At 41.9% G+C, this 16,407-nt stretch overlaps 1 protein-coding gene across 3 annotated transcripts in view; it reads left to right on the top strand.

The window, feature by feature from the left end:
* The window catches only part of STK38L (serine/threonine kinase 38 like), a 721,763-nt gene that overhangs the window by 514,304 nt on the left and 191,052 nt on the right, over nucleotides 1–16,407 (top strand). For all 3 annotated transcript variants that reach the window (XM_044087725.1, XM_044087724.1, XM_044087726.1), the window contains one exon: nucleotides 1,805–1,927. In XM_044087725.1, coding sequence (XP_043943660.1) covers nucleotides 1,805–1,927 — 123 coding nt within the window. The remainder of the gene's footprint in view (nucleotides 1–1,804; nucleotides 1,928–16,407) is intronic.

Here is a 16,407-nt window from a genome sequence, read left to right as displayed (position 1 = left end):
TTTGCTCTTACCAAAACTAGTATTAAAAATAAATGAGTAAATATATGTTTGCATTGAATACATTGGTAATGTAGTCCTCATGGATGCTACAGCTAAGTATAGAAAACATGTACTGCTGATGACACCCATCTCTTCAGCGTTGAACTGACAAAAGTAGGACTGTTTGGCTAAAGGAGCACTGTTAAAAAGAGATCATGGGAAAATGGACTACGTCCTAAAAAACTCAGGTTCATTATTAGTTTCATCCATGGAGGACATTAAAAATGCACATCTTGCAGATTATTCTCTCTGTGGTGGTATTATGAAACATTTTTTTTTAACAATGTAATCTTTTTTTAAGCATAAACACATACGTCAGCACACAAGTGAGATATTCTAACCCAGGTTGCCAGATTTGTAAATTAATGTTAGTATTCCCCACTTATTCATAGAGGTTCACTTTTCTGTACTGAGTTTTGTGGATTTTTGTATCTTCTGTTTTGTGATGCTAGCTGGTTGCTAGTTTCTTTAACACTATAAAGCCAACACTTCAGTGTCTTATTTGACTGTGACTTTGCTGTTTGCATCATGAAATTTTGTCAGTCCTTCTTATTTGCATTATCTGCTTGGATTCTTTATAACAAAATGTTAAAAGTCCTATTTATCTGTAGTTCAAGTAGGCAGATAGCAGAAAGTAGAGATTGTGGGTTTAAGGACATTAGTAGAATTCAAGAGAACATGAAAGATGTATGTGTGGGTTCTGAAGCAGGACAGATGGAACGGAGTGAAAGGGTGTGCTGAACGTTGCCTAAAGTCTACAGTTCAGTGTATGGAGCTGTACAGTGGTTGCAATAGGTGCTTATACTGGCAGCACTGGGTGGTTACACTGGCAGCACAGTGGCAGTTACACTGGCAGCACAGTGGCAGCACTGGGCGGTTGCACTGGCAGCACAGTGGCAGCACTGGGCAGTTGCACTCGCAGCACAGTGGCAGCACTGGGCAGCACAGTGACAGCACTGGGCAGTTGCACTGGCAGCACAGTGGCAGCACTGGACAGTTGCAATGGCAACACAGTGGCAGCACTGGACAGTTGCAATGGCAACACAGTGGCAGCACTGGAAGGTTGCACTGGCAGCACAGTAGCAACACTGGGTGGTTACGTGGGCAGCACAGTGGCTGCACTGGGTAGGTTACATGGGGCAGTACAGCGGCTGCACTGGGTGGTTACATGGGCAGCACAGTGGCTGCATTGGGTGGTTACGTGGGCTGCACTGGGTGGTTGCATGGGCAGTACAGCACCTGCACTGGGTGGTTACACAGGCAGCACAGCGGCTACACTGGGTGGTTACATGGGGCAGCACAGTGGCTGCACTAGGTGGTTACATGGGGCAGCACAGTGGCTGCACTGGGTGGTTATGTGGCCAGCACAGTGGCTGCACTGGGTTGTTCATATGGTTCTTTCTATATGTGTATATCCTTCCCTGTGCATATGCAGAACAAATGTTTGTGTGCAAGTGCATGATTTAAACTAAAAATCAAGCAATAACAAATGTGGCACTATATACAGTTTTGTAAAATCCAGACATAAAGTGAAGAAATTTACATTACAGAAACAAGAAACTGAAAGGGTAAACTTGGGTAGGTTACTGATGCAGGTAGAATGCTAGACATGGTAGCTTTTCGCCACACAGTAGCCATATTACAGAGAATAACACAAAGCAGAAATGTTGTTAAACTTTGATTTTTAGCAAATGATGTCATTATAATTATAAAATGGCAGTTTGCTGTAGTTTGTTTCACTAATTTTCTCCCCTGTTCTCCACAGAAAAGGCAACGAAGATCAGAGCATGCACGGAAGGAGACTGAATTCCTTCGGCTCAAGAGGACAAGACTAGGCTTAGATGACTTTGAATCTTTAAAAGTCATAGGGAGAGGAGCATTTGGAGAGGTTTGTAATGTAGACCAATGCTCTTTTTTTTTCATATCCATGTTATGTTCCCTTTGCTTCAATGGACATATTTAATAAGTTGACTGATACGTTAGTGGGAGGGTCTGCTGAAACCACAAAGTGGAAGTAGATGATGATGACTCACAATTATGATGTTAAATGCTTTACTAATGAGTGGTAGGATAGCACTTCTTTTCCTAATTTGGTATCCTCTCTGCAGTCGCAAAGTCACAGATTTTAGTCTCTTTGTTTTCCTTTTAATTGCATTATGCTGTGAGCAAGTAACAGTGGAGATTATACAATGTAGAATGCTAACCTGGATTCAGGATGAATCACCCCCCCCCCCCTCAAAATGTATTTATAGGTTTACTGTTTTTAAAAGATACACATCAACTTGCATTTACATATTTAGAATTTAATTTGTGTAGAAATGTACTCTTAGCCGGCCTTAGGCATAGGCCAACTAGCAATAACCATATTCTTAAAGCTGATTTAACAAATTACTTCTCTTAAGTCATTTTTTCATGGAACTATGCATGGTAAGTGCAAAATAGCGCAGCAATAGCAACTTATCAGTTCATGCAGAAAGAAAAGTGCTTAAGATTCATCAAATGTTTGACAGAATTCAAAGGAATCAAGCCACATACTGATGTATATCATAAGCAGTTTCTGAATTGTGTGAAAGAAAAAAAAATTTGCAGAAATGAAATTTAATAAATACTGGCGTTAAAGTAGTGATTTATTTTATTTACGGTTTCTTGATTGGGTTAATTGCACTAAGCCAGTGACTCCTTTTCAAGGGAGACTTGAGGTAATATTTTTGACAAAGAAGCATCTTGAAAATACAATTCAGTGTTTGTTAAATTAATTTATATTTCAGAATGAAGCTGTCAGAACTGAAAGAACACACACCATACTGCCTGAATCTTGCAGTGTACACAATTTTTCAGCTAGCTTAAGCAGTTGTTATTTCAGATTTTTGATGACACTTTTGCTCTTAGTTACAGCCATGACATCATGAAGAACTTGTGGCAAATTAACCTGGTACTTCCCCTGTACAACAAGCACATCATAATTTCTTAGTCTGCATTTCTAAAAAATGTCGGAGAGCTCCCATATTTGTTTTGTGCCTCGTTTATGCAGTCAGTTAAAGCTAGTGGCCCTGGAGGGAATTATTTGGTTTAATTACTACTCAGAAACTGCAGTACAGAATGCAGAGGTTTTACTTCCTGCAGTACTTCCTGCAGTAAATCCTGATGAAGTACTGACAGCTGTAGCTTATGCATATTTATATTTATTGTTTGCACAATTAAAAAACAGTAGCTTTTACAACCACATATGCAAATCATTTCTGCAGAAACTGTGGCCCTAAGTAACTCAGTAGTGTATTTTATCCTGTAGCAGGCATGTGTATAGCTACACATCTGATGTGGACAAACATCTGACGGTATGCATAGCCATGCACCCACGATATCTTAGTCAAAACTGTGAGAATATGTAAACATGCTTTAGTAAACATCAGACAATGGCCTATAGTTTCAGGTCTATGTTCAGCCATCAAATGAAAATTCAATGGAACGACTAAGCATCGAAAATTCACTTTCTGAACGTTCATTTCAGCGAACGAGTAAGGCAGGGAAAGTAACTTGTTTTCCAACACTTCCCCATATTTCAAACCTACCCAGATTGGGGGGGGGCTACATCCCCCCAAACTCCCACCCCCACCTATATATACCAACTCCGAGATTGCACTACAGTGGGGAAAAGGGCAGATGGGGAAGTGTTGGATAGCTAGTTACTTTCCCTGTCTCACTCGTTTGCTGAAATGAATGTTCAGTAAATGAACTTTCAATGCATATGGTTCAATGTTTAGCCTTTCGTTTGAATTTTCATTCGATGGCTGAATGTAGACCCATAGTTTCATTACATTTGGAATGCTCAGGTAAATCTTCTCTGTCTAAACCGAGCCTTAATTGTCCCTGTAAGCAGTTTTGTGTGATACTATTAAAAAAATGGCCTGGAGTAAGTGATAGGTTTATATGAAGTGCATTGTGTTTATTAAGTTTTCTTTTAATGAGAAGAATAACTCAGAATAAGTAGTCTGGTTCTGTTGTTTTATACATTTTTTTAAATATTCAAATAAAAAAGACTCACAAAGGAATTTGTGGAGTATTTTATATTTCATTACAAGGTAGACATGCTTAACTTTTGCACAGTTCTGTCCAAATGTTTTAAATTGGAAAGGCATGAAGTTTTGATTAAGTGCATGAGTTACTCAGCTTTGAGCTGTACCTCATTTAAAAACCTACTGTTAAACCTATATTATCAAGATAAACCTACATTATCAAGCACCAAATATGATATTGCATTATGAATTCCTGTTAAAGTCATTAGATTATAGACAGGATTTCCTCTTATTGCATTAATCTTTCTGAAGTATTTAATGATTTGTGCTTACTTTGGAGAGGGAGATTACACAGAGCTGTGTCTTGTAACTTTTTTTGCTGTTTTTAAGTTCTTTACCAGCTGAAACAATTCAATTCTTGAGCTTTCATAATTAAAATATGTTGATATGTATATATGTAATGCAGTTGTAGTTGGTGGATGTGGTATTTTGAACACAGGAGCCCTAATCATTGGGTCACTATATAGTGTCTATCACATACTTAGCTAACCATGAATCAGGCACCACCCAATGTTCATTGTATTGATTAGCCGTAGCTGTAATGGGTTATGGTCTACCAAGGATATAACAGCTGTTCATCTTCCAAAGCCTCATGACATTTTCCATTATTTTACTTTGGGTGGTGGCTGGCAAAAGTGTTTTTTACTGTGTTTTTGGGTGAAAAAGTGACTTTTAAAAACTTTACCAGCTTTTTTCCCCTGAAAACGAGGCACCATTTTCAGTTTGACCATGGAACAAATGACCACTTCCACAGTTAGTCCTTCCAGCCACAAAAAGAAAAAGTTAAAGCAAACAGCCTTTGCCACCCCAACAGGCTAGCAGTTTGCCTTGGCCACAGGTGGGTGACTCTCCTGTGGTAATGTCTTGTTCCTCAGACCACTCATCTTCTACCCCGGATCCCTCTGATGGAACACCTATGGGCCAAGGATTAGCCATGTCCTCTGTGGCTGTTGGGGCTTCCTTCAGTGGGCAAGGGAGAGCCACTCTTGTTGATCCTGGGAGAGGGAACAGGGAGATTTTCCCTGTTTAGTCAGAATGTTGTCTCCACCCCTTGGTAAGCTGCTGCAACTGTTAACACTGTTGGCTCCTTTTTCCTGTCAAAAAGAAACCAAAAATTAACATGTATCTACTCTTCCTCAGATGTCCTTAGACAGGAGTAATTTACTGGGTCTGGATCAGAGTTTACTTCAGGCTATTTATCCTTCTTATAAGGTGGTTTCTGGTACAAGAAAGAGGGATGCCTCTTTTCCTGAAGAGATTAAAGATTCCGAATCTGTACATGAAGAAGAAGGGACAGATACAAGGTTTTCTCCAACGTTTTGTGATTCAGATTCAAGCAAGTGCTCAGTTTCTTATTATTTTTATTTGGGGGAGGGGGAATGTTTCTCTGAGACTATTTCTGTAATGTGCCAGTGTTTTCAGTGGGAGAAGAGTGAAGTTTCTCAGTCCCTCAGAAAATATTATGAGCTTTTACTGAAGGAATTTTCAGAACCTTCACCCATTTCTCCAGTTCTGTCAGCTCTGGATGATATGTGTCATTGCCTGCAATTTTCCCAACAGCTGCTGGGCCTAAAAAGGCATATAAAAGGTTCATAGGTAGGTACTAGGCTATCTGCCCAAGGGCCTACGTAAGCCTAGCCAGCAAGTTACCATAGCTTACGCCATCCAAGAAAGTTATTGAGAAACTTTATACAATCTCAGTTTTTTATACTCTCTTCCCAAATCTGACCCAACGGCTATAGCTTTAGTTAGTCCTACTGCTTCTAAACATTTGGTTTTTTCCTCTCTTAGTCTTTCTGACAGTGATGGTAAGATTATTGTTAATTATGTGGAAAAAAAGTGTCTGCTTCTGCAGCTTTGATTTTCAGAATTTTGAATTGTCAGGCTCGTGTGTTCATTTATTCTGACTAATTGTGAAAGTATGAAGAATGAGGTGTCTGCTTTAAATAATATAGTTTCATCTGTTGTACGCATCACAACTCCTTGTTTACCATCTTGTATGTATGACTCGGTTGATACCTTCTCCAGGGCTGTGACCACTGGTTATGTTTAGAGAGGTTTGCCTGGCTGCATTCTCAGAACCTTCCAAATGTGAAAAATTATATTTTAAATTCTGTTTTGCATGGAAATTTAGTTTTTGTTTCCTCTGCTGCAGAGGTTATCAAAAAGTGTAATGAAAGGGGCAAAATACACACACTCGAGGCACTCCTCAGTATGGAGAAAATCGATATATGTGCAGTAACAGAAACCTGGTTTAAGGCTCCAGAGAGCACCCCAGCACTACCAGGCTATAACTCGTACCATACATTTCGGCCACAGAACCCGGACCGAAATACAAAAGGCGGGGGGAGTATCCATATTCATCAAGGATACCCACACCTCCAGGTTAGTGGCACAGCACAATGCTTCAGAGATCATCCGCGTTCAACTAACAGGCAAAACTGCGATTCAAATTGTAGCTTGCTACAGATCACCCACCATGTCCCAGGACCCCCATTCCGTATTTCTGGAAACAATGGGAAACATAAAGGTCCTACCAAACACCCTAATATTGGGTGATTTCAACTACCCAAACATTAACTGGGAGAATTACTCAAGTACTAACTCCCTTGCCCAACACTTCCTAGAATTTGTAAACTCAAATGCTCTGGATCAACTGGTCAACACTCCCACCAGAGGTGACAACATACTGGACCTGGTCATCACCAACATGGGTGACCAGTGTTCCACAACGGAGGTCAACCCCTTGCTGGTTAAATCTACCATAAACAAATCACTTTGGATATCCACATTCCGCCTCCACCCCCGGACAAGGAAACCACAGTGAAAAACTTTTCAAAAGCCAACTTCCCATTACTTAAGACAGAGGTGGAAAGTTTCAAAGCCTCCATGCTAAAGGATAACACTGTCCAAGCTGCAAAATCCTTTAGTAATGCATTCTATGGGCACATACAAGAATGCATGGATCATGCTATCCCAAGCAAAACCAAGACTCACTCCTCCAAGAAAAGGAAACTAGTCTGGTGGACCCCTGCCATAAACAAGGTATACAATAGAAGGAGGAAATTAGTACAGAAAATAGTAAAATTCCAAGAAGGGAAGACATCCCTGATCAGTATCAGCAAGAAACTACGATCCCTCATAAAATCGCCCAAGGCGAGCTTCGAAAGAAAAATTGCCAAGGACTCCACAAAGATAGCCACAAGGCATTCTTTAGCTATGTTAAGAATCTAAATGGCAATGCTCATATCTGCTCGGAGTTAGTGCAGAACGGCACAAAATACACTGAACCAACCGATATTGCCAACATCCTGGCAGACAGATTCAGTGCAAACTTCACCACCTTCTCACCCCCAAAAGGGCCCATAACCATTCCAGAAGAATGTAGAGCCCTTGAAATCACAGACACTCAGGTTAAAACAGCCCTCTACAAAGCCAAAAACACAGCATCAGTGGGACCAGACGGTGTCCCAGGCTGCAGCCTACACAAGCTCAAAGATGAACTAACCCCTCACCTAAACACATTGTTCAAACTCAGCCTCTCCACAGGCTACGTACCCATAGAGTGGTGCACAGCAATGGTTATTCTGCTCCACAAAGGTGGAGCCACAACAGACCCCGGGAACTCTTGTCCTGTAAGCCTGACTAGCTTGGTATGCATGGCTGTAGCGCATCATCATGGAATTCATTAACGGAGACATTGGGAACCTCCAAACACTGGACTCTTCCCAGTTCGGCTTTCTTAAGGGTAGATCATGCCTCCTAAACCTGGTGGATTTCTTTGAAACACTTGCCAAGGCTATAGACGAGGGAAAGGTGGTACACACAGCCTACCTAGACCTCGCAAAGGCCTTCGACACCATTCCCCATTTTGGTATTGTAGACAAGCTCAACAGCCTGAACATAAACCCCTATGTCACAAGATGGGTTGCCAATTGGTTCACGGACAGAACTCACATGGTGAGAGTTGTGGGAGCTTGGTCTGACTCTAAACCGGTCACAAGTGGAATTCCCCAGGGCTCAGTCCTAGGACCCCTCCTGTCTGGCATATACTTCTCAGAGGTACAGACAAGCACAGGAGGACTATGGGTGACCAAGTTTGCAGACAACTGCAAACTAGGGGTTATAACTGACTCTCCGGCTGACACAGACATCCTCCAAAAGGGTCTCACTGAGACTGATACCTGGTGTCAAAATCATGGCCTCAAGGTAAATGCCAAAAAGTACACAGTCATCCTTTTTGGAAAAAACAAAGTACCCACAAACTGCCACATAGGTGGTAGTCCCCTAAATATGGAAAATGTAATAAGGGATCTGAGGACCCAAGTAGATAGTAATCTCTCCTTTGATAATCACATTGCTAAAGTGGTTAGAAAATCCTTCTATGTGGCCCACTTAATCACAAAAGGGTTTGCATCCAGATCAAAAGAGGTTATTGTGCCCCTCTACTCATCACTCATTAGACCCATCATAGAGTACAGCGCCCCATTTGGGATGTACCTTACAAGACACCGGCAGCAGCTGGAAAGACTACAGAAGTACATCACCAAGAGGATCACTGGCCTCAAACAGATGTTCTATGCAGCTCGACTGAAGAAACTCCAGCTGTACTCGGTTACATGCCACCTACTCAGAGGTGATCTGTGCCTGACATACAAGGCCATGTCCAACCCAGAATTGATGGACATGCTCCACCTAAAGTAAACCTTATCCCCTCGAGCCACACGCTCTAGGGATCTAAACCTCACCACAACAATAAATAGGACGTGCTGGAGGGATAGATCCCCTGTCTCAGACTTACAATGCTTTAGAACAAGATTTCCATCTACATTAGGCAGAGCTCCTTGCTAACACTCTTCAAGAGAAACCTTGATGAGTGGATGGGAAACAGAAAGTTTACCCCAGGGATCACTTCAGTGGCTCTGCTGGACAGAGACACAGGGAACTAATTTAAGGGGGAGGAGAAAGCCAACACATTCTGGCTGGGCTTATAAATGCCTTTGAGCAGATAGCCTAGTACCTACCTATGAACCTGCCCGATCATCAAGATCTTTCTTGAAGAGTGCTAATGAGGAGCTTTGTTTGATATAGTTAGGTAGTTTGCTCCAGGGTATGGGAAGTCTCTGGTCAGGAATCTATCCCTCCAGAATGTTCTGTTTATTGTGGTGACAAGGTTTAGGTCCCTAGAGCATGTAGCTTGGAGGGATTGGAATTTCTTTAAGTGGAGCATGTCCAACAGCTCTGGGTTTGACATATCTTTGTATGGTAGGCAGAGATCGCCTCTGAGTACGTGATATGTGATGGAGTAAAGCTGGAGGTTTTTGAGACTGTCTGCGTAGGGCATTAGTTTGAGGCCGGTAATCCTCTTTGTGAGGTATTTCTGTGGCCATTCTAGTTGTTGTAGATATCTTGTGAGGTACATACCAAAAGGGGCATTGTACTCTATAATGGGTCTAATAAGTGACGAGTAGAGGGGAACAATTACCTCTTTTTTTCCTGGATGAGAAACCTTTTGTGATGAGGTGTGATGACTCCTGTGGTGATGTGATTATCAAAAGAGAGACTACTGTCCAGGTCTTTTTTCACACTTTTAGTGTTAAGTAGACTACTGCCTATGTGGTTGTTCCCGGGTACAGAGTTTTTACCAGAAGGGATGACAGTGCACTTTTTGGCATTGAGCTTGAGGCCATGCCTTTGACACCAGGCATCTGTCTCAGTGAGGCCCTTTTGTAGGATGTCCACATCGTTAGGAGTTTTGATTATGGCTCCTAGTTTGCAGTCATCTGTGAACTTCATTACCCAAAGACCTTCTGTGTTAGCCTGCACTTCTGAGAAGTAGATGCCAAATAGGAGAGGACCCAGGACTGAACCCTGTGGTACTCCACTTGTCACTGGTATGAAGTCGGATTTGGAGTCCGCTACTTTCACAGTGTGGGTTCTGTCAGTGAGCCAGTTGCCATCCCATCTTGTGACATATAGGGATTTATACCTAGTTTAGTGAGTTTATCCATAATTTCAGAGTGGGGGATGCTGTTGAAAGCCTTGGCGAGATCTAGAAAGGTTGTGTGAACCACCTTACCCTCATCTATGGCTTTGGTGACTGCTTCAAGAAGCCTATCAGGTTTAGGAGACATGATCTGCCTTTTACAAACCCGAACTGGGTGAGGTCCAGAGTTTGGAGATTACCAGTGTCATTGTTTATAAGTTCCATGATGATACATTCCATATCCTTGCAGACCAGGCTTGTCAGGCTTATGGGGCGGTAGTTCCCAGGGTCTGTGGTGGCTCCCCCTTTGTGGAGTGGGATAACCAACGCTGTGTACCATTCAGTGGGCACAAAGGATGAGGTGATGCTATGATTGAACATGGTACTTAGGTGGGGTGCCATTTCATTCTGTAGTTCACGTAGAACGCAGCCTGGGATGCTGTCAGGTCCCACGGATGCTGTGTTCTTTGCTTTGGTGAGTGTGGTTTTTACTTGTGCAGCCGTGATTACAGGAACTTTGCATTCTTCCAGTATAGAGATGGGCCCTTTAGAGGGTGAGAGGGGGGTAAAGTTAGCACCAAACCTGTCTGCCAGGATGCTGGCAATATCAGATGGTTCTGTAAATTTAGTGCCATTGTGCTGTAACTCAGAGCAGATCTGATTGTTGCCATTGAGATTCTTACATAGCTATAGAATGCTTTGTGTTTGTCTTTAGAGTCAGTGGCAATTTTGTTTTTGTAGCTAGCTTTAGAGGATTTTATGAGGGATCTCAGCTTTTTACTGATGCTGACCAAGGGAAGTTTCTCCAGTCATGGGATTTTATTCTTTTTTTGCAGCAGCAGCAGTTTCTTTCTTCTGTTGTAGTTTGTTTATGGCAGGGGACTACCAGATTGGGTTCCTTTTTTTGGAGGATAGCATCTTGGTTCTTTTAGGGATTGCACGATCCATGCACCTGTGTAAGCGCTTATAAAGTGCATTTGTGTAGGATTCAGCAGTCATGCCTCTATTGTCCGTCTGCATGGGTGTCGTGAAGTTTGCCACTTCTGTCTTAAGAAGCATGAAGTTGACTTTGGAGATGTTTTTTTACAGTGGTTTCCCTTATCAGGGATGGGGGCGTGATGTGGATGTGTAGGGTAATTAGCTTGTGGTCAGATCTGACCAACGAGGAATTGACCTCTGGTGTGGAACACCGGTTGCCCATGTTGGTAATGACCAGGTCTAGGATATTGCTGCTTCTGGTGGGGGTGTGGATAGGTTGATCCAAGGCATTGGAATTTATGAATTCCAGAAAACATTGAGCAAAAAAGTTGGTACATGAGCAGTTTTCCCAGTTAATGGTGGGATAGTTGAAATCGCCCATTATTAGGGTGTTAGGTTGTACCCTAATATTTTCCAGTGTATCAAGAAATGAGGAGTGGGAATCCTGGGGCATGGTGGGGGATCTGTAGCAAGCTACAATATGGATTGCGGTCTTGACCAGAGTTAGTTGCACTTGGATAATTTCGGACGCATTATGCTGAGCAACTAAGCTGGAGGTGTGGATATCCTTAATGAATATGGGCACGCCTCAACCTTTAGTTTTTTGGTCCAGGTTAGGTGGCCAAAAGGTGTGTTATGAATTATAGCCTGGTAATGCAGGGGTGCTCTCTGGACCCTTGAACCAGGTCTCTGTCACTGCACTGATATCGATGTTCTCCATTTTATGGAGTGCCTCGAGTGAGTGCATTTTGAGGTTTAGACTTCTAGCATTGACTAGCATTGCCCTCATATTTTGCTTGCTTGTACCTGCTATGGTGGTGAGTTTGTCATTTGAACCTTGCCTAAAAATGGCACTATAGGTGTGGCAAGAGCCTTAGCCAGTATCCGGAATCCCAAGGGTGGCAGATGCAGGCCATCCCTGGCAAAGCCTCATGGTCTGTTGATCATGTCATCCGAAGCAGACAGATACTGGATCCCCTTAGAATGACACCAGAAGCTTAGCCAATTGTTGAAGTCAACCATTTTGTCCTTGTACTGTGGTATCATTCTGGATGATGGCAGGATGCTACTCAGGGCTAGGGTCATACCTGACTGAGCTATAAGATCGGACATCTCCTTCATGTCTCTTTTCATGTAGTTCAGGGAGGTACATCTGAGGTCATTCACACCAGCATGAACAATGACAGAGTCATGTTTGTACTTGTTATGGAGTGACCTGAGTGCATGCGTTATGTCGCAGATCCTGGCACCTGACAGGCAGCTGACAGTAACTTTCTCCTTGTTTAGCCTGGTGAGTGGAACATCAGTGTGCCTGAATAGAGTCCCTTATGACTAGAGTGTTGGGTACGTTGTTATGCCTTTTGGGCTGTGGTTGAGTGGCCCACTGAGTTTGTGTGCTGTGTGTCATTTGGGTTGTGTTGGGGGGTGGAGGTTGCTTGCGTTTCTGCTTTTGAGGTCCCTGTTGCTTGGGTAGTTTTTTATTGAGAGCCTTTGCGAATGTAGGTGTGTGTTTTGGTGGTGTAGGTTTTGAGGAACTATGTGATGAATGTGGTGTGGTGCAAGTGTTTACCCTCTCCTCTTGAATGTCGAGCCCAGTCTTGGGTGAAGAGAGCTTTGCTTCCAGTTTGGCTGTACAAGTGCATCTCTCACAGGTTGTAGTGTTGGGTGGTAGGAGGAGAGGGTTGTCTGTGTACATGAGGCAATTGCTGCATTGCCCCAAGATGCCCAGATTCATCAGTTAGACAGGAGAAAACAGCAGGAGCTGACCCTTTGACATGCCTGGATAGGTGCTTATTTATTAAGTACTAAAACCTGTTTTCCTCTAGACAAGTGCGGAAAGTTGAGTGGTGTAGTAATTTGTAGCTTATTTAGTGCTTACGAGTTCTGAACAAGTGCTGAGCTCAAAGAAACAGATTTGAGTGCGAAAACTAAAAAACTGGCTAGTTCTAAGGGAAAATTTGAAGAGCAGACTTTATGACGGCGGAATAGTTTAACCCTAGCTAAGCAGCAGGGGCTCAGAAGCTTACAAACAGTCCTGCATACAGCAAATCTGTATCTGGACTAGACCACTTACAGGAAAGGCAGGAAACAAGCTTAGAAATGTTTTTGTTTTTGTGGGGTTTTTTTTGTAAAGTGGAAGGGGGGGTAAGGAGGAGCAAAAGATAACTCAAGGTTAAGAACTAAGTAGGTTGGCCTTCTCAAATGTTCTCACTGTATTAGGTAGACATGCAGACAAATTCACAAGTGCCTGAAATCGGGCTGCACTTTTGATGCCCCTCCCTCCCTCCCTTTTCTGTTTTGGCTGCAATTCATACCCATTAGGTGTGCAGCATCTGTCCCTTCCTTTAAGATGCTGTGTGGCCTAACTGCCATGGTTTGTGATGCCTGTACTCAGCTAGGCTTGCTTACAAAGAGGTTGCAATCCAAAAACTCATTACAGCATATGGTCACATTGTGGTGCTTTGTGTTTGCTTCAGCTTCTCTCTCTATTCCATCTTGCTATCTGTGAAAAATAAAATGAATTATTTTTGTAAGAGCTACAATAATTAGTTCATTAGAAGGTGCTGACTTTGTTGGGGAGATGGACATAGATATTCACTACTGAAAATTGTAGAGTGGAATGGTATTCCCTTCCACTGATGGGCATGGATGACTGTTTTGGATTTCCAGCCAGTAATTGAGGAAGCCGCAGTCTGTGAAAACTCATTGCAGCTAGTCAAAAATAAAATCTGCTTACATTTGAAGTCACTGCTAACTGCAAAACAAAATGCCCAGTTCAACATAATAAAATAGTTAGACTCTCCAGAGTATCTCAGTTTACCACTGGGAATTAATGCAGCATCAACGAGCGTCATCCTGTAGTCTTGGGTTTGCATCCTTTGGCCTTTATTTTCCTGTTATGTGACTTAATCAGACTGTTATCCTGGGACATCACCAAAGTGAGGCACATGTACTTAGTGGATTTACCAAATAAAAAAAAAATCCTGCTGTTTTAGTATTTGGCAGACGCTGCACTCACACTGGTCTAAGTGTGAACAATCAGGGTGCTGCATTTGTCACCACATTCATGTGTGCATGTGGTACAGTACAGCAGTGACTTTGTTTAGCTGCTACATCATAAAACACTGAAAGATGGACCTCGACAGGAGTCCAGGTTATACAATGGCCAGGTTTATAAAAAGTGGTGCACTTGTTTTTTTATGTGCTGCCACTGTAAAGTTAGCATTTATCATGGCAGGGTTGTCAGTAATTGTGTGTGTGTGTGTGTGTGTGTGTGTGTGTGTGTGTGTGTGTGTGTGTGTGTGTGTGTGTGCATGCTCGACATTTCAGAAAGACGAAGACCATATGGCCAAGACCATATGATTGACTTTTGAAATGTCGACCATTCGGAATGGGCATCTCCATACACTGCGCAATGAAAAGATTTCCATCTTCCGCACTGCATCTCAGAGTTAGTATATTTAAGTTCCAGGGAGTGTGGGGGGCATAGCCCCCCCTGCCAGCAATGTGAAGGTAAGTGATTGTTGTGGTTTTTTTTTGTTTTTACATGATCGACATTTCAAAAGTCGATCATATGATCTCGGTCATATGGTCTTCGGCTTTCTAATATTTTGACCATGTAAAGTAGATCCATATATATATATATGTGTGTGTGTGTGTGTGTGTGTGTGTGTGTGTGTGTGTGTGTGTGTGTGTGTGTGTGTGTGTGTATTATATATATATATATATATATATATATATATATATATATATATATATAGATATATATATATATAGATATATATATATATATATATATATAGATATAGATATAGATATAGATATATATAGATAGATATGTGTGTGTATATATGTATTTGTATGTAGTCATGAGGAGACCTCGTCTGGACACACAGGGTTTGCTCTCTTGATCAAACACTCCTCACCATGGTTAATGTGAATTACCCATACCATGCTATTGTGTACTGTCATGTTACACAATAGGAATATTTTTACTTCCTGTTGAAGAGCACTGCACTGCAGTTGGGAAGTAAATCCTTGTATTTCCTCCCAAAAAAAAGTAAAATCCCTGAAACATGGACAACGGTGGTTCTTAAAAGCATTTTTGCCACTAAGCAGCAAAATGTGTCTTTGATATTTGTATGTATTAAAATCACTATCCCTGAAAAATGTAATTATTGTGTTAAAAATTCTACCTGTCTACTCATTAAATAAATAATTTTTAACTTTGGCTTGTCTAATATGTCTTATTTGTCGATACTGATTTGTATCAGGTCAAACATATGGAATGAAAAAAGGCCACTTTTTGCAGTGGTATTAATAAAAAAAAAAAAAAAAGGTAAGATGTTTAAATACAGAATTATGCCATTCTGTAACAGCAATACACCTTGGCAATGATTGTGAGTAATTCATATTATTTGGCTGCAATGTGGAGGAATCAAGTTTGGTCACTCGAGCTGTATTCTTATGACCAAGAAAAGCCACCCCTCACCTTAGTTAAAACATTATTCATCATAATCTCTCTACCATGGTGCAGTAAATTTTAAATTTTTTGCCCCCCCGCTTTAAGTTCACCATTCGCTGCCTGTGCCAACCTCTCCTTGTTCAGAGTCAAGTCTGCAGGCCTCCACTGAAGTCTGTCTTCCCACGTTTGGAGAAGATTGAGTTATTTCAGGGCAGTCACTTATGCTGCTGAGGAGGATTTTTTTTTTAACTTAAATTCTCTTTCCACTCTCAGATATGCACAGTCCTGGTATGGACCTCCAATGGACATGTTGTTCTATCAGTGCCCTGCTACCCTGAAGACAATGTACGCAAAGTGTCCCCTGCATTTCCTTAGCCTCTGTTGGAGATCAACAGAAAGGTACTGTGATGTATGCACCTCCTCCCAGATTGGGCATGCCCATCCTGCCTTGCTGACACCTGTGCTCCTGAGCCGCTAATTCAGCCAGGGTCATTTGAGACATTGTCAGGGCTTTATCTCCGTATGCCACAGTATTGGCTTTTAATTTCATTTTTGATTTGCCGTGTATAGTTTATCTTGTGCTTTTTCTACTGTTGTTACCTTGTTTACCTGCAGTTACACTGCCAACTAAGAGTGAGGTATGATAAAAATGTGTAAACTGAAGCTGTAGAGCAATGCAACAACAGGGAGGTTTATGATAAATTACACAGTTTGTAAGCTTGATCATGGCTGCCATGTTAGGCCACATACAGTGTACAAAAATGGCATTCGTTGTGGGAAACAAAGGAGATTAAGCATAAACAGAGTGAATTGTATACATCTTGCCTGTTGTAATCTGCATAATCCCACATGCCACAGACTCTGAT

The sequence above is a fragment of the Protopterus annectens genome, chromosome 11.part0, assembly GCF_019279795.1.
Source record: "Protopterus annectens isolate FY-2018-M chromosome 11.part0, PAN1.0, whole genome shotgun sequence".
Lineage (NCBI taxonomy): Eukaryota > Metazoa > Chordata > Ceratodontiformes > Protopteridae > Protopterus > Protopterus annectens.
The sequence above is the reverse complement of the archived record's forward strand: the minus strand, read 5'-3'. Positions and strand labels throughout refer to the sequence as shown.